Genomic DNA, 18,789 nt, shown 5'->3' with positions numbered 1-18,789 from the left:
GACAAACTTTTCTTTATGTTAAAAGAGATGTTTATATTATCAATGTGTCTCTGAGCAATAGATGAGATTGGAAAAACATAGGATAGGCCTTCGTCTTGCAGTAACCTTACGACGTTGATGATGGTGATGATGGTGGTAGTGGTGGTGATGGTGATGGTGGTGGTGGTGATGGTGATGGTGGTAGTGGTGATGGTGATGGTGGTGATGGTAACTTCATAACACTTTAGTATTATCACGAATCTTTTTTTTTTTCATACTTTTTGACTTTTAACTCTAGATTGATTTCGAGGTGACCGATAGGTGTATTAATAAAATTGAAAATATATACAGTCGTATCCGCAACTTAGGCTCAAGAATGTTTATGAATACAGTTCCAGGGATTTACTAAACTTTATTTAATAATTCTTCTCCCGTCGTTGAATATTTCTCCACATTCCAGGTAGCCGATATTTCCACTCCGACCTGATGTAAAGTTGCGGACAAAAATATCTATCCACTTTCTTACGATAAGTAACGAGATGGTGAACCATAATATTAGGAACCATGTAACGCAAACTTGAAAGTCCTACAAATATTCATTATATCATACATTTCATAATACTTGGACCAAAAGTGGAACAATATTATTGTCCGCAATTTTATGTTCAGGAATAAAAGTCCATCTGCTGAGCCACTTCATCTGTTTCATCTTAGGATTTGTGTGTCATTTTCCTTCCTGATGTATCATATTAAAGAGCATCATCTACCTGCAGAGAAACATGCGAATCTTTTCTCAGCTAAGGAATGTTAGTCAAGAGAGAAAAGTGAGAAGCATAAGAGGCGAAGGGTCAAGCAGACTTCTCTATGGACAGAGGAACATAACAAGTCTGTCTCATCTTAGGACTGCTACCCTTCAGAGGAAAGTTAGAAGCTGATTAGGTGAAGAATTGGACGTTTGTAGCTATGGGCAGAGAAACATACCATGACCCTCTCTGCTTAGAAATAATAGCCAGCAGAGGAAAGTGAGTAATAGAAGTGAAACTGTAGTCGAACTTTTGTCACACACTGTAGGCTTTCAACTAACAAGGAGTGTGCGAGAGGACCAGACGTGACCCCCTGACCCCTCTTGACCTCCCGTGACCCCGTCTGGCACGATCACCACAAAAAAGCAGGCAGGAATAAAAAAAAAGAATTAATGGCGATGCATCCTTGTAGGGAAAAATGCCGCATAATGACGTAGAAGTCAAGCTGATGTTTACCCCGAGGGGAGTGATAAGGAGAGATTAAGAGGAAATATTAGTGAAGAAATTGGCAGCCAGGAGGATATATTAGTGGGGAAATTGGCAGCCAGGGGAAGATGGTTTTCTCGCCTCGTCCTCGCTCTTATCTGAATCAGGAGAGAACCAGACAGGTGGTAGAATGTGCAGTAGTTATGGTACCGTTAACCCCTTCAGTTCCAGGACGTCCATTGTTTCGAGTTAACGCAGGGTACCTCTTGGCGGCTTTATTTACCTCAGGAATTATTTTAACTGAGAGATACAAGTATTAATCCTTCCATCCTGTGACATCATTCTGTATTCCTACAGTAGAGATTTACCCCATTATCTGTTGACGTCATATTGGATTCTGAGTTCTTAGCCCCTTGTATCCTATGGCGTCATTTTGTATTCTGACTGAAGATAATAACCCTTTGTATCCGGTATCGTCATTTTGTACTTCATCCTTACCACTGTCAGGCAATTTAGTCCACTTAAGGGGAGACATCCTTGAGTGAAGGGGCTGATGGAGGCTATAACTAACCCGTCCAGTTTGAAGTCTCTCCATTTCTAATGAAATGATAATAATAAGAGTCTGTCGAATAATGGCAAGAAACTAATTTACATATAATTATGTTAGAGAAAATCAGACCCTTCAGGAAATGGCGTCGGCTGTGTATATATTAATTTGGCTGTCTCCGGACGATTTACAAGAAAGGACCTTTGAGTGAAGGGCTTAAAGTTAGGTTGGATTAGGTTAGGTTAGGTTGGATTTAGTCAGGCTGGGTTAGGTTAGGTTAGGCTAGGTTAAGCTTGTTTAGGTTAGGTTAGGTTAGCTTAGGTTAAGTTTCGCTAGATTAGGTTAGGTCTGGTTTCATCCACCGATTCACAACAACTTTTTTTCTGCTTTAAATCCTTTCAATCCGATGGTGTCCAGTTGATTTAGTCTGGGTACCTCCAGACGATTTTATTCAGCTCTGAGGAGGCCACTCGTAGCGAAAGGGTAAATGAAAACTTAATCTAACTTCTCCAGTAGGGAAAAAAAAAATAACGCTAAATAGAGTCTTTATTCTAGCTTGGCCTAGAAGTGCCATCTTTCCATCTTGAATGCTGAGTTGTCAAAATAGATTTACACTAGAATACGATGCTAGTCACGAAGAAGTCCCATGGATGTAGAGCTGTAGTATTGTCTTGGCATTGAGACACACAAGCTCTAAAAGGAAACAATTTTGGGCTGTCGGTAGTGTAAACAAAAGAGGTATAGTAGCAAGAGTATGAAAAATTTCTTACCTAACAACACTGAAGGGTTTAATCGTTTGGCCTTCAGACGATTTTCTTCATCTGGGGAAGGACCTCTTGTAGCGAAGGGGTGAAGGCTTTTGCATCCACTCACACAAAATCCACGTGCAGTAAATGACGAGAAAAAATAAACTTACATCCTTTTAAAACTACAGGCCTTTCTTATTTCTCTATATTTTTTCCTGATTTGGAGGTCTAAAGATGTACATAAAGTTGACAGCGCGTAAGACAGAGACAAAAATACAACAGGAATCGTTTACTGGGTTTTCATTGTTATTTTTATTACCTTGACGAACAGGTGAAGTTACTGTTTATATTTATTCTTCTTGTGGGTTAGGCGCCCACCATCCACTCATTTGCTGTAGTGCTACCTCATGATTTAAAAAGATTAAAAAAGGCAAACATACAGCATTATCCCATAGCTGTTTCCCATCTACTGTTTCAATGGCAGTCTTTCATTACCTTCACCCAGACTAATAAATTGCTGCGAGGATCTGGTGACAAATCAGATGGTGAGTGGCAGCGTCGCCTTACGGATCACAAGATATTGGTTTCGTGTTCTGGATCTGGATGGACGGGAAATACTCGCTTTGGGAGGTGACAGGATCCCCCCCCCCCAACCTCCTCGTCTGACATTACACCACCTTGCCAAACAGGAATCATTAATTTGAACCTATCAAGGCTCCAGCGAGGCCCGGCTCAGTGTTTGGCTGAAATAGAGACGTGAACGCGGAAATATTTCACCGCATGGCTCTATTTCTCTTACCCTAAGCTGGCCAAAAATGTCGTTCCCCTTTGGCTTATTTCACATAGCTCATTGGCAGAAAAAGTCACTGCTGTGGCATTGCATCCTTTCCCTGGCACTTCTTTGTGACTAGCATTATATTCTAATGTTAATTATTTGTTACAGCTCAACATTCAAGATGGAGAGATGGCAATTTTAGGCCAAGTTAGCAAGCAGCAGTATGGTCAATATTTTCCTTTCCATATTATAATGTTAATCAAACATCATCTGATAGGATATTCAGAAGAGTCTTGGTGTTTTTCTCCAAGCAATTATAGTCAGTCTTCGGTCTGTGGGGGAATATATTTGGCTGAAGTGAACATGAAGATATAACACAGATATATTTTGGTCTACAAGTACGGTAACCTATATTTTCCCTCTTATATGCAGCATCACTCGACCATTTGCCAATTTTTGAAACTGTTGGTTGAGCAGAATGTTTGGCTGTGAAGACAGGACAGCAGGAATATATATGTGTATAAGTTGTGAATATTTATGCCTTTCAGTTTGTAGCATCTGTCAGTCAGGGTATTAATCGATCAGTCGCGAGGATGTAAAACTCAAAACCCAGGAGAATGCTTGACTTAAATTGAGATAAGAACGCGGAAACACCTCAGGATACAGGTATTAAATATCTTTCCTATAGCGTCAGTCATCAGTAAATCGGTCAATCAGTCACTATTCTTATAAGGAGAACAATCAGTCACCGTTCTTCTAAGGAGAACGTCTGGCTAAAATGAAGGTATGCGAACACGTAAAAAATCCTGTACTTGCCGAATACATATTTACCTTCTCATTCTGTAGCGTCCGTCGGTATAATAATAATAATACTAAATCAATCGACAGACTCAGGGGATATTAGCCGGAGGGAATATTCGACAGAAATGAAGGTACGGATAGGGGAAAAATGGTATTATATGCGTCATTTTTATTTTCATTGACGTTTTGGTATCAGTCAGTCAGTAAAATATCAGTCAGTCAGTCAGTCAATCGCCACCCTGTTGGAGTATGGGCTCAGGGGAAAGTTTAGCTGAAATGAAAGTGTAAACATGTATGTTTTTTCAGTGTACAGGTAATAAATATTTCCCTTTCTTAAGGAAGGAGCAATCAGTCAAGCATCACTGTTGAAATAAGGGTATGAAGAGAGCAACATTTCCCTGTACGGGTAATACGTAATATAGGCTGTTCCCTTGCATAGTTTACCATCATTCATTCATTCAGTCAGTCAGTCAGTCAGTCTGTCAGTCAATCAGTCAGCCGTTAATCTGTGAAAAACATTGTCCAAGTAGAATATTCAGCGGAAGTAAAAATAAGAATAGCCAAAATACTTAAAGATACAGGTAATAAATATTTTCCCCTTTCATACCGTAACCCCAGTCACTTCATCAGTCAGCGGTTCATCTGTCGGGTTAAATGCCGTGACAGTGCTTGACCCGACCCCCTGACGGATTTGGGGGGGGGTTCTTGACCATTAACAGATTCAGCCCGAGGACCCTTTCTGTATTTACTTCTAGGGATCATCTGACGAGTTTATATGCCCGGGAAAGATATATTTCTAATCGGGGGGGCTCAGGTATGGCCTTCATTAACGCCGTCAGCACGAGAAATCTTGCCCAGGTTGAATAATGCTGTCTAGTGGCATATCAGTAACAAAGTGTGGCGTCATCCTAGGAAAATAGAAAACTCTTAACAGCACGAGAGGGTCCGCGTATCCTAAATAAAATGATCTGGAAGTAACGGGAATTAAGCATAAAAGACAAGGTACCGTGTGATCTAAAGGAGATTTGCTGGCCCTTTTCAGCAGTAGACGTGTAATGTAAGCTTGATCAATTCACTAACATTTAACTGGGAAAAAAAAAAAAAAAGTGCAGTCCCATGATTTTTATGACGTGTTGGTTCTTTTTTGCATCCTTCACACTGTTTCCATTAGCTTGGGGAAGATCTCTCATAGCGAATGGGTGAACAAAGACTTTATGTAACTCTTTGTCGTGTGAATAATAATTTCTACATGAATAAAGTCTTCCGAAGTGAGTAAGAATAAAAAATACGTCCAAGGATTGAATGATTTTTTTTTTTTTTTAATAATTTGTAAGCGTCAACTCATCCCAGTCCAGATTGATGGTGGCTGGCTGGATGCACCATTTTCTGGCCAGAGTTTTTGCCACCCTTCTCTTGGTTTCTCCTTTTTTGGGTTGTGTTGTGGCCCACAGAACGGAACGTCGTAAGTTTGGGTGACAGACATCTAAAGGCAACACTCCCAGGCTCCCATGACTCCCTCTCAGCTAAGTAAAATCGTTTGGCTTTAACTGGAATAAAATACAAGAGTTGACCCTGCCATGAAAGAGTTAGCAGTGCCGGTAATGACACTTCCAGGCCCTCACACTCTCAGCTGAATGAAATCGTCTAGCTTTAGTTGGAAGAAAATACTCGAGTTGTAGTCAGAAGAGGGTTTATGGTACCAGTATGGACTCTTAGGCTCCTATGACCCACTCAGCTGAACAAAATCGTCTGGAGTTGGCGGGAATAAAATACTAGGCTCACCCCGACCAAGGGAGGGTTAAGTATACCAACATTAACGCTCTGGGGGCTCCTGTACTTGCTCACAGCTGAATAAAATCGTCGGGCGTCAGCTGGAACAAAATACCAGAGTTATTCCGACCATGAGAGGGTTACGTAGATACTCTCTCTCTCTCTCTCTCTCTCTCTCTCTCTCTCAGGAATTTCTGGCCGCCCTAAAGTGGAGTGCTGCAAGATATTTCCTCCTGACTTTTTTATTTTATTCTATTTTACGTTATTTTATTTTCCGATTTTCACGTCCGACTGTACCCCGTTTTCTCTGACCTGATCCTTAATCCTTCCCAGCTCGGTTAATGGTCAGGTGTCGTCAGTGTGGAGGGTAAATTTGACTAGTAACCAAGGAGACTCATGTCTCATAAGTCAGACGCATCTAATTTAGTGCAACCACGGCTTAGGATTTTGGTTGTGATGGTGACCCAGTTCCGTCATATGAAAACTGACAGACAGTAGTATATTGAAGGAGAATTCCTGTATTAAAGGAGTTACTGAAGGCTAAATCTAACCCCCTCAGTTCGAAAAATCCCTCGCGAGCCAGTTAACCCTTTGGAGATAGATAGATAGATAGATAGACGGAGAAGGAGTGAGACAGACACACACGCAGACAGACGGACACAGAAGAAAATAGGAAATACGTCATCTTTGAGAAAGTTAAAGTGAAACAGATTACTTTCTCTCTCTTGCATAACAGTATGATGAAGCGATATTCTAGGGAGTCTGATGAAACGGCCAGGATCTGTTTCGTGAACGCTGAAAGTGATGAGTCAGGTGTGGGAAGTCAGGTGTGTGAGGGGAAAAGGGAAGGAGTTAATGTATGTGATAGGCGCTGAGGGGTTAGGTAATCATAGCCAGGTGTGTGTGTGTGTGTGTGTGTGTGTGTGTGTGTGTGTGTGTGTGTGTATGTGTGTACGTCGAGTTAGGTGTATGATACTGAGAATATAGAGTCAAGTAGATGAAATTAAGAATGGGAAGTCAGGTATATTGGTTGGGGGGAGGGGGGTGTCGCAAGCCCCAACACCTGCTGTGACCCCCCCATCCTTGACCTCCCCACCCCCACCCCGCTCCCCCACCATTACAGCCCCAAGGAGGACAGAAAAAGCTGGCCTCTGAAATAAGGTATGTATCGATAACACCATTCAAGGAACACACACACACACACACACACACACACACACACACACACACACACACACACACACACACACACACACACACACACACACAACCTCAAGGATTATCGTCCATGTATACTTGTATAGAAATCCCGGAACGGTTGTCATTTGTGGTGTTTGGTTTGTTTTTAGTAGTAGTAGTAGTAGTGGTAGTGGTAAAGGTAGTGGTGATGGTGGTGGTAGTGGTAGTACATCAGAAACCATAGCGGCTCAGTGTCTGCCGCGTATGCCTCACGTTCTGAGGTACCCTGGGCTTGAGTTTGAACCCAGTCGTAATGAAATGAGTGCTGGTAGTGTGTCCTTTCATATGCTAGCGTATTTACTACTTAGTACGAACATTCCTTCCTGATTTGTGGACCAACTGCTTAGCTTAGGAAAGGGTAAATCTGGCTAACTCCCTCCTGCAGTGGAAATGTCCATTCCTGTGATGGACCCCACATGGATATGGTCATTATTGACGTCGCTGAAGTTAGTACGATTACGAGAAAGGCAATCACAAAAGCAGAAGCTGTCAGTAGAGTACACAGTGAAATGGCCCTGTCATTAGTTTCATTCACAGTGTATGGTGTGCCAGAATGGACATTTATTGATGACTCACGTAATGTGTAATGCGACATACTTCTACGTACTATTATGAATGTTTTTGCTTACTCCTGTTTTTCGTTTGTCTAGCAACGTCTCTTTAATTGTCCAGTTATCATTCGGTCCTTCACTAGGGGTATGCACAAGTCAACATGTCTATGAAACTGGTTAATTTTCCTTACTGTATGTCAAGGGTCCAATATCAAAGTCCTTGAAGGCAGAAGGTGCATCATATAGACAATGTTTTTCCGTGTGTATTTTTCCTCCGCAACTGTTAGCCTTCCCACTCTCCCCTCCCCTTTTGTCCTCTTCCCTCGTCCTCCCCCCTTCCCCTCCTTTCCTCCCTTCCCCTCAACCCCCACTTAACTCTCCCTTCCCCTCATCCCTCCCCCACCTCTTCCTTCTTCTCTCCCTCGACGGCGGTATCAGATAACCTTTTTCCTCCTTCCTTCCCTCTCTCCCTCCGTCCGCCGCTCCCTTATCCCCTCCCCAGGCATCACCTTGTTGTCTTTCTCATGGCGTCGGCTTCATCCCTCCTCTCAATGAAATACACTCAGGCTGACCTATTTCGACCCCTGTCACGACCTCCTGATTAATCTGTCTTGGAGCTGACACCACGTAGGGCCTCTCCTGACCCGGGCTGACCTCTTCTTATTCCGGTGATTCTTCCTCCGTCAGAATGCAGGACGTTGAGATGTTTCCTTCTCTCTCTGCGACTGTCCGTCTACAAACGAAACCTTAAAATTCTGTTTGTGTTAGCTATAAATTCCACACAAATTGCGCTTCGACTCCTTTTGTCCACTTAAATTCCGTCGTCTTCCTCTTCCCCGTTACTGCCGGTAAAACCCTCTGCAATATCTCATCAGTGAACACGGAACCGTAAATGATCACACACACACACACACACTTCAGGTGGTGATCATTTTGGTTTATTGTCTGTCTATCTGGCTTCCTTACTTTATCTGGTGTGAGTTGGAATCGCTTGAATGACTGATGTATCACGGATCCCAGACTTTCTATATATAGAGTAGACAGACATTTATGTTTATGGCCTTTCCCCCTGCTTTTTACCGCTTTTTTGTAGGATCATGTGACTCCCGGGGTATCTTTGCAGGCCGTGGCTGTGTAGGCTTTGGAGATGTTTACCTCTTCCATTTGATGCCTTACTTTATTCTTGGTAATGCCAGACTATTCTGTTGAACATATCTCTAATAGTAAAGGGGTTAATGGGGGTTATTATCCTATTTAGGACAGACCTCTAATAGTAGGAAGGCTAATCAAACTATATAAGCGTCCTTCAGCTCCAAAAGTCTCACTCAGTTTTAATAAAATCGTCTGTAATGGCGAGAATAAAATAACAAATATCACCGACCTTAGGTGTTTAAATCGTAAATACAGATCGGCCGAGAGTGCCTTTGTTCCGGTCGGTTTTGTTGCGTATGTCACCCTCTTGACCCCCTCCGGTTCCCTTTTGTTGTCTGAGTAAACACACGACCTCCCTTGACCGAGTTTTACCCCCCTGCTCCCCCCGTCCCTTTATTACACTTTATTTTCCCTGTGATTGCTCTTTCCTTGACATTTTCCCCGCCTTCCTTATGTAGCATGGGCCATCCTGTTGACTTTTCCTTCCTTGTTTGTTCGATGGTATCTCCGTGGACGTGACCCGCGTGGACACAGTGGAGTTTTGGTTACAAGTTTTGGTCACACAGTTTCGAGTTTTGTTCGCACAGTTCCTTGTTTTGGTTGCACAGTTCCTAGTTAGTTTTGGTCACACAGTTCCGAGTTTGGTTGCACAGGTCCAAGTTTGGTTGCACAGATCCGAGTTTTGGTTCGCACAGTTTCTAGTTTTGGTCACGCAGTTCCGAGTTTTGGTCACCTCCGTCTCCTGGAAGCTGCCTGTGACCTTTGACGCACCCTTGCCACCTCATTAGCTCTGGCCCGTTATGTCGCTGTCTACGATGTCTCTCTTTGCGCGGATGGTGTTTGAGATCCTCTGACGTGATTTCTTGGCAATGTCGATTACCCGAAGCCCTTTTTCATACATTGTACTACGTTAAATCTTGTCTGTCCTCGAGCTACCTCTCTCTTTAACATGGTTCATTTTTGTTTCTCTCTGAACAGATCCTGTGGCGAGATTCCTGGGCAGTGTCGATCATCCGCAGCTATTTTTCACACACACATTGCTAAGTTACATTTTGCTTTGGCCTCGAGTAAGCTTTTTCTGATCTGGGTCATCTCAGGCCACAAGAACACTAACATAACCTCAGTCACTGTACTTCTCTTAGTCCTTTGGAGGGGCGGTGAAAAAATACTACAGCCTGATAATGTAAAATTCTCGGTACACATTGTTTTCAAGATTGCAAAATTGACATATGGATTATGTAGCACGAACAAGAAACGTAACCCCAAACTTACTTTATGGTAAAACATGACTCTGAAAAAGGTTAAAATTCGTTGACTCGGAGAATGCTGACTTTTTGGCGGATTTTGTGTGTGTGTGTGTGTGTGTGTGTGTGTGTGTGTTTTACAGTGTGTAGTTGCGTAATTACCTCGTATGTGTTTATTTGTGCATGTCTTCGTATGTAGTCCTAGTGTCTAACCCATTCCTGACCACACCAGCCCACGAGAACTCATCCTCCCTTCGTCCCCTCCGTCAGGCGATGAACGAGCTGAGTGAGGAGGGTACCACCACCGGCAGCGAGGCCCCCTGGCGGCAGTACTGTGAACACCCCCTCACCGCCGCCACCACCGCCATGCTCAACATTCACAGTTCCGAGGAGCAGCAGCAGTCCGTCACGCTCCTTTACGATTACTACAAATCTGATGGGTGAGTACTGATTTACTACCATTTTTTTTTTCTTTTTTCTCTTTTTTTTTTTTTTTCCATTCTTTACCTGTAACTATTTTTTTCTTTCCAGTCGTCTTTCATATTTTTCATTTCCTTTCATTTGTTACACCGTTTTTTTTTTTTTTTTTTTTTTTTTGTACACTCAGGGTCAGAAGTTTGCCTGCTATTCCACTGCGTCTGTCAGTTTCCTCCCTGAAGCATCATGTCAGAAAGAAAGGTTCAAAGAGAATCATATCAGGCCTATCACAGCTTAGAAATATTAGCCATTAGAGGAAAGAGAGAAGCAGATGATGAAATACCAGACGCACTTTTGAGCCCGGCTGTACATGCTTTTTTTTTTTTTTTTTTTTTTTTTTTTTTTTTTTTAACAGTTGTGGACAAAAATATCGGTCTAGTTTTTGTCCATCTATTAATAAACCATTACTTTTATTTTTTGTTCCGATGTCATTGGATTTCCAAAGCCATAACTCATTATTTTGTTGTACGTCATGAAGAAATGTATCGATATTTATGTCCTCAGCTGTACATTCTGTTCTCGGTTATTCATCTTTTATTTATTTATTTATTTATTGCATTTTGATACAGCAGTCATGTGCCTTGATTTTACAGAGTTTTGACACAAGCTCATCCCACACTCGATTTATTTTGCACATTCACAAAAACAAAAAATATCTGCCCATACTCAAAGGCGCTTCCAAAACGGAGAGAAAAAGTTTATTCTCACAGTCAGGACAATTTCAGTATGTACGCATTATACAGACATTCAGCTAAACACAGGACTATTAAACGGGGCTCATTACACGCCCTTGTACTGTCGTCTAATTAAGCTGTTACAGGTGTATGTACAGGTCTTAGGCTATCACGCACCTCAAAGTACCTACTAATTTCACCACCTTGATGTTACTTTGATATGCACCGTTTTTGAAGTTCCTTTGTTATCAAGCCTCTTTGCTATGCACCTTTTCCGGGCTACTACTTTACGTACCGTTTTAGAGTAGAAAATATTATCTATGTACAGGATTGTAATCGTTGTTTCTCCGAATTTTTTTGTTAGAAGTGGTCAGGGATATTGTATGATACGGGTAGATGATTATGAGAATTGTTGCACTACACATTTCAGAGAACACTCTTAGAACAGATATTACTCTCTTAAAATTTGGGTGTCCTCGTATCTCTCCCCTATTAAAACATGACTAGGAGAATGAATATTGAGTATATATGAAGAAAAATGGAAAATGCATACGGCATATCCAGAACGTATTGTTGAATGTCAGTTTTTTATTCATTGTAGTTGGGAAAGATTATGAACTAGAGACCAAGTCTTTTTTTTTCTGGCTCTTTGCATAGCCTTCAAGATTTTGCTGTCTAATTCAAATATATCTAATACTTTCATCTTGATCATTAAATGAATCTTTATTCTTGTATTCAAGGCATAAAGCTACATATTTTGGGGTGGGGGGGAGGGGTGGGGGTGGAGGAGAGGGTCATATCACCGTTCCGTAGCATGATAAGCCAAAGAAACATATCTCAGCCACTGCCTTCTGTTAAGGAGGGTCACGGCAGAAGCTGAAACCATCAGTCTAAAATTTTGATCAGGTTATATTGAGGTCGGAATCGGATATATTCTGACGCATATTGTCCTGTCATGGAAGTCGGAGTAAAAGCTGGAATAAGAACACATTGTTTCTCTGTGCCATATCCTGGACATTAATTACTGTCACCCGCATCATGTCTGACACTGGGAGACGGAATGCCCAGAATGTGGTCCAAGGAAACAGGGTGTTGTTCTTCCAGTTATTGCCTCGGCCTACACGATTGGACAGTTTGCGTCAGAATATGTCCGATTCTGACCTCAGTTTGACGAGGCCTTACGTTTTCCATCAGACTGGGTTTCACTGTAATGGAAAAGAGATATTGCAGCTTGTCGGTAGAAAATGCTGTTATAATGGAGGATACTGTGTTTCACTGCAGTAGAAAGGGAATCCGTTCAGCCTGTCCGTAGATTGTCCTGATTTAATGGAGGATATAATTTTTCACTGATATAAAGGGAATATTTTGGCTTGTCGGTAGATGGTGCTGATAAAATGAAGGATAATATCGCGTGGGCTTAATTAGCGCTACATGGCCTAAAACCGCTTGTGACTGCTAATAAGGTAAGCCATCTGCCTGACCTTTCATCGTCTGTGCAGGGGGGGAGTGGGTTGCTTATTGGCGCTTTTGTTGAATATTCATGTTTATGCATTCCCTCGATATTTTCGTTTCTTGTGCTTCCTTTTGTTGGACATTATCTACCTGTTCAGTATGATGTATTTTTCGAGTATATTCTTGCTACTCCCAGACGGTTTCATTAAGCTTAGAAAAATCCCCCGGTAGTGATTGGGTAAATGAAGCCAATATCTTTCCCCACAGGTTCGTAATGTCTCTTATGTAAATAAAATCGTCTGGGGAATAAACTGAAAAATTTTTCTTTGACTTGGATGAGTTAAAAATTCATGTTATAGTTTGTCTCATATGTAGACACTGGTCGTGATTACCAGTGTTTTCTAATTCCTTTATTGCCTAATATTTTCTTATTATTGATGTTATTAAGCATTTCAAGCAAGGCGTCTCTTCTTTAGCTTTTTCTTGCTACCTCCAGACTGCATTATTCAGTTTAGGAGCCACTTACTGAGCTGGAGGGGTTACAGAAGAGCCATCATTAACCCCTTCACTACCACATTCCTAAGGTTTAATAAGATCGCCCAGGTGGTGGCCTTTAATGGAAAATGATAATGACGTCAGGTGAATGAAGGGTCTGATTATTCCGAGCACCAGATGGATTTATTGGGCATAAGAAAAACCTTTACTAGTGATGGGTTGAGGGTGTGAATGACTGGCGTTTAGCTGTGCCTGGTGGTCTATTGGGTTAAGGTGCTCCAAGCGGCTGTGACCCATGAAGGTTTACATCTGGTTAGTGCTTGGGGTTTATTGCCAACCAGGAACGAGCGACTGGTCACTTCCTCCTTAAAGATCTGGACGAAGCAGCCTAACCCTGGACCCCTGTGCTCCTGATGGGGCAATAGATGATAAGGGATGGGTTAGATAGATATAGATAGATTGATAGATAAAATATTTACAATTAACCTTGATACCTCTCCTGGCCCCCCACTAACACCTGTGCTCTACTCACTCCACAGGCCCCTCCACTACGAGTACTACCGCTGTGATGGGTCAGTTTTCAATACTTACTTTTGTGTGACGCTGTTTCGTATTTTAGGCCACGTGCATGATGCTGATGAGTTAGTCCTTTCTAACTTTTGGGTGACGATGACTAGTGTTTTTGGTGACGTGCATGATGGTTAGTTTCCCTATTACTCTCGTGTGACGCTATTTCGTATTCTAAGCTACGTGCATGATGCTGGTGAGTCAATGTTCTTATCTTTGCGTGACGTATTTTTGTACTTAATTCGACATGCATGATGGTGATGAATTAATTCCTACTAGGTTTTGTGTGACGCTATCTTCTGTCTCAGGTGACGCATGGGTCTGATTAGCTAGTTCTTTGTGTGACGTTATCTTGTGGTTTAAGCGACGCATGAATACTGCTTCTGTTTTTGGTGTTATCTGTGATGAGTTAGTGTGTCATGTTTTTGTGTGATGCTATCTTTTACTTTAGGTGACGTGCATGACGTTGCTTCTGTTAAGGCGTTAGCTGAAGTCGATTTTCGTGTAATGTACTTTTCGATGCACTGTACTTTAGTGTAATGCACTTTAGTCGACGTGCATGGTGATGATGATGATGATGATGATGATAACATCAATATAGTTAGTGAGTGTTTATCTTAAATTTTAGGCGACTTATGTGATTGTCTTTTGTTGTAGCGTTACCTGTGTGATCAGATATATTCCTTATACCTTTCAATGACGTGAATTTATGTATAAGTCGACGAATTAATTATACTTCCTGTATTGTGTCTCTTACTGATTTATTTATATATTCATTTATATTATTTATTTATTGCGAGACCATATCCTTGCATTTTAGTCGACGTCCATGAAGCAACTTTGTTATAGCTTTACCGTAATGTCCTGGCTTGAATTGACAATTGTACCATTTATGTGAAGAATATGTGAAAGTAGTGCCTGGGGAGCGGCCACGCTCTCTCAAAGCATGTGACCGTCTAGACGAAACGAAGCGCAAGGTTACGATGCTTCACTAACAAAGTCTAAGCCTTGGACGGAGCACTACTTTGCTTCCTCTTGTCGATCACAGGTTTCAGCCACTTGTATCCGCCCCCTTAAGTGTCAGTGTTTTTGTGAAGTTGATTATAGCCTGAATTTTGTCTCTAAGTTGTGCCTTGAGGAGAGTTTATTTTAAAGCCTGATTTTTGTCTCTGAAATTTGTGCCATTAGGAAGCTTTGATTAAAACATTAATTTTGTCTCTGCAACTTGTGTCTTGAGAAAACTCAAGGTAAAACTGCATTCCTTGATATTAGAGATGGACAGCAGCTTAATTAGATGTGGTTTTCTCTTTGTGGAAACTGGGAATATATTAACACCTTGAGCCACATGACGTCTTTTTTATTTGATCCGTGTTATCTCCAGACTATTATTAAACTTAGAAAAGGCGCTGAAGTGGTTAATGAAGGCTGTATCTAGCCTTTCCTATCAAGTTTGCAAAGTCTCCCTTAAGCTAAATGTACTCGTTTTGCAGCAGTCACTAACAAAATAACATTATGACGTAATCTGGCTGAAGGGTTTTATCTACCAGCTTCGACTTTCATGCCTCCAGACTTGGAGCTTCACCATCCAAACTGAATTATGTTAGGGCTGTCATCAATCCATCTAAGGGAGACATGGGGTAAATATACTGTAATTTACATGTGTCCTTAAGAGTGGGAGAAAATCAAATAACTCTTCATTTTGGACGTTTCTGGCCAGGTGTATTTGCGGCTTACCTCTTAATAATCGAAGGCCGTATTCTTGTCGGTTGTGGAAGATCCCTAACACCTTTTCCTAGGCGATTTATTTGGTTTATTACACCTTGCTGTCCCCTACCATGTCACTTATATCAGCCTAATATCACCATACTCTGCCTGAGTAACATACAAAAGGATATTAACCGGCCGTATCCAAAAATAAATGGCAGAGGAAGAGGTGTTAGGGAGCATCCATAACCGACGGGAATACTCATCTTCAGACCTCGCTTATACGGAGAAAGAAGCTGACGGATCGGCCGCCAGAGCTTATTCCGCAGCTTACTAAGATGCGAGAGATGCAACGGGGAAGAAAAATAATGTGCGAATGCCTGGTGTAAAATATCTGGGTAATTTTCTGCGTCCAGTGTCTGCCTATGTAGCGTCCTTGTCTGTCAGTAGGCTGCAAGGTTACGTCTTCGTCTTGCATTTGAGTACTTGAGGGATAAAGTTAAGTGCTGGAGTTTGTGTGTGTGTGTGTGTGTGTGTGTGTGTGTGTGTGTGTGATTCTTTACTTTTGCTTTTTTGACATTAAGAAACTGTAGCCCCTTCAGTCCGTTGCCGCAATTTTTTTTCATTCTTGCTATCTCCAAACGATCATATTCAGCTTGGGAGACAATTTGCCAGCTGGTGTAACTAGGTCCAACTCTCATAAACCCCTTTAAATAGAGAAAATCGCCAGAAGTTAGCCAGAATAAAGCTTAAAACGACGTCCTCAGGCAGAAGGGGTTAAGTAGCAGATCAGGGCTAATATAAACCTCGGCACACTTGTGGCTGATGGATTAGGTTTTTTGCAGGAGGCGTGAAATTGTTGGCATTATTGTACAAAGGCACACTAACGAGGGTTCTCTCTCTCTCTCTCTCTCTCTCTCTCTCTCCCTGTGTGTGTGTGTGTGTGTGTGTGTGTGTGTTCATCATAGTCATTATCCCCTTGTCCTCGATCTGTGTGCCTTTCTCAATCAGTTTATCCTTATCAGTCTATTTATCTATCTACCATGATTTCCGTAACTCTTATTATGCTCCCCACGCCTTTCCCAACCCTGCCTCCCTCACACCTCTCCAAGGTCGCCTGTTTTCATCAGCGTGTTTGTGGCTTCAGCATTTAATAACAACTCTCTTTTTGGCCTGGAGTTTGGAGTGGATAATTGATAACATTGACTTGCAGATCTGATCGTCTTGTTTGCACTGCCATTCTAGGACCCGCTGTCGTATAAATGATTTTTGGGGGATGTGAGGCTGGTTATATATTCAATCTAACATAGCTCCAGACACCCCCACCACCTCGGTACCTTCCCTTCCCCATTTCCCCGGTACTCCCTACACCTCGGTAACCCCCCTCCCCCCCACACACACACTTCCTTGGTGCCTCCTTACATGCCGCCTCGTACTCTTCCCCACACTCCCTTAGTAACCCCAACACACTTCTTCTTTACCTCCATACATTTCCTCGAGACCCCTGCACACATTTCATCGATACCTTCCCACACATTTCCGCGGTACCCCTACACCTCCTTGGTACCCCCACACCTCCTCAATACTCCTCACACCTCTTCGGTACTCCCCACACCTCCGTGGAGTCCCCACACCTAGATACCCCGACAAAACTTCTCAGTACCCCTGTCTCCACACACCTCCTCCTTATCCCTCACCTTCATCTCCCCCACACCTCTCAGCTCACCTGTCTGCGAGTCTGATTGCTTGTCTGTCCAGCTCTGCGTCTGGCTTTTATCAATACACACAAAAAAAGTCGTTGGTATAATGGTTAGCACATACAGGCCGCCACTGAGAGAACCCGCGATCGATTCTCGGATCGGTCCGACTCTTCGACAAAGTTTGCTTCCCCTTGTCCATGCTCACTCAGCGGTAAATTAGGGACCTGCATGTAAACTCGATTGATGCATGTTGTTTTCTTTGGGAAAACTGGGGAGAGCAAAGAGTGTTATCTCCGTTAACCATAACTTGACCCAGATTATTGTCCTTTTGCAACTTTTTTCACGTAGCTCAGTGGAAAGATCATACTGTGGTTCTACACCCTTTCCATAGTACTTTCGTGTGTGTGTGTGTGTGTGTGTGTGTGTGTGTGTGTGTAGCGTCATATTCTGATGTTAATTTATTGTTACAACTTAGCATTCAAGATGGGTAGATGGCAGTTTTAGTCCGAGTTAAAGTAAAAAAGAGTGCAGTACAGCCAATAGGTATTAATGTAAGCCTTGTTTTTGTACACGAAAGCGAGAAAGTCTGGCTTTTTTTTTTTTAATCAGTCCAGGAAGATATATTGTGCCTAGATTAAAATGTCAAGAGCTAAAAGATTTGTTGCTGGGCTAAGCACACCAGCCCGATTTGGGTCCTGTCCTTGCACATTAATTAGGATCACTATGCACACTGAATAATTTTTTTACTAGAACTGTAAATAATAGATAAGTTATATTAAGAGCTGTAAATGTCATGGGTGAAATATACTGTTGGGAAGTGAAAGATCTGACAGCAGCGTGCCAGGCGAGGCGAGACTTCACCCCTTCACTGACAGAACGTATTTTTTCTTCTAATATTCTTGCTGTTGTTAGATGTTTCCCCATGAAGGGGTCAGTGAAAACACCCAACTCTTCCAGTTTCAGAATTATATCCGAAGGTGAATAAAATCGTCTTGAGATAAACACAAAACAGAAAATATTCGTTAATCAGATTGAAAGGGTTAATGTAAATTTGGTGAGCGGCGGAAAATATGATGGGAGCCACATCGATTCTCTCTCTCTCTCTCTCTCTCTGTCTCTCTCTCTCTCTCTCTCTCTCTTTCTCCAGCATATATATATATATATATATATATATATATATATATATATATATATATATATATATATATATATATATATATATATATATATAAGCATACATAGAATATTTCGTGTGTCCTTTTTTTCCAGTGGGTATTAGCATATCTGTACGCCACATATTTGAGTGATTTATTTTGTGTGTGTATGTGTGGTGAAAGTATGCAACAGAAAGAGGGTGTAGGTGTTAGGAGTATACCGTAAAGGAAGATAAAGATGCTGGAAAATACAAAAAAAAAAAAAAAAAAAAAAAAAGGGAAGATGTATTGTAGATACTGTAGTAGGAGGTGGTGAGGGAACTAGCCTCCATTTCCCCGTCCTGCCAACTCGCTAATGAGGCTGATGTTAAGGTTTTTGTTAGTGACGATTAAGGTAGGTTTGGCTTTAAATAGGTTACGTTCTTGTAGCTTAGGTTAAGTTAAGGTAAATTAGGTTAGGTTAGGTTAGGTTTTGCCACAGGAGAGGTCAGCTTAAAGTTTTGATAGGTTAGGATAGGTTAGAGAAGGTTTTT

The 18,789-nt window shown here is 41.8% G+C and overlaps 1 protein-coding gene across 1 annotated transcript in view; it reads left to right on the top strand.

Annotated features, from left to right (window-relative positions):
- Positions 1-18,789, top strand: part of LOC145412506 (protein grainyhead-like) — an 841,526-nt gene that overhangs the window by 452,476 nt on the left and 370,261 nt on the right. The window contains exons 2-3 of the mRNA XM_080282393.1: positions 10,304-10,473; positions 13,671-13,703. Coding sequence (XP_080138519.1) covers positions 10,307-10,473; positions 13,671-13,703 — 200 coding nt within the window. The 5' untranslated portion in view covers positions 10,304-10,306. The remainder of the gene's footprint in view (positions 1-10,303; positions 10,474-13,670; positions 13,704-18,789) is intronic.

The sequence above is a fragment of the Coenobita brevimanus genome, chromosome 93, assembly GCF_032717465.1.
Source record: "Coenobita brevimanus isolate Jiangsu-jjx chromosome 93, ASM3271746v2, whole genome shotgun sequence".
Classification (NCBI taxonomy): domain Eukaryota; kingdom Metazoa; phylum Arthropoda; class Malacostraca; order Decapoda; family Coenobitidae; genus Coenobita; species Coenobita brevimanus.
This window is presented reverse-complemented; position numbering and strand designations above follow the sequence as displayed.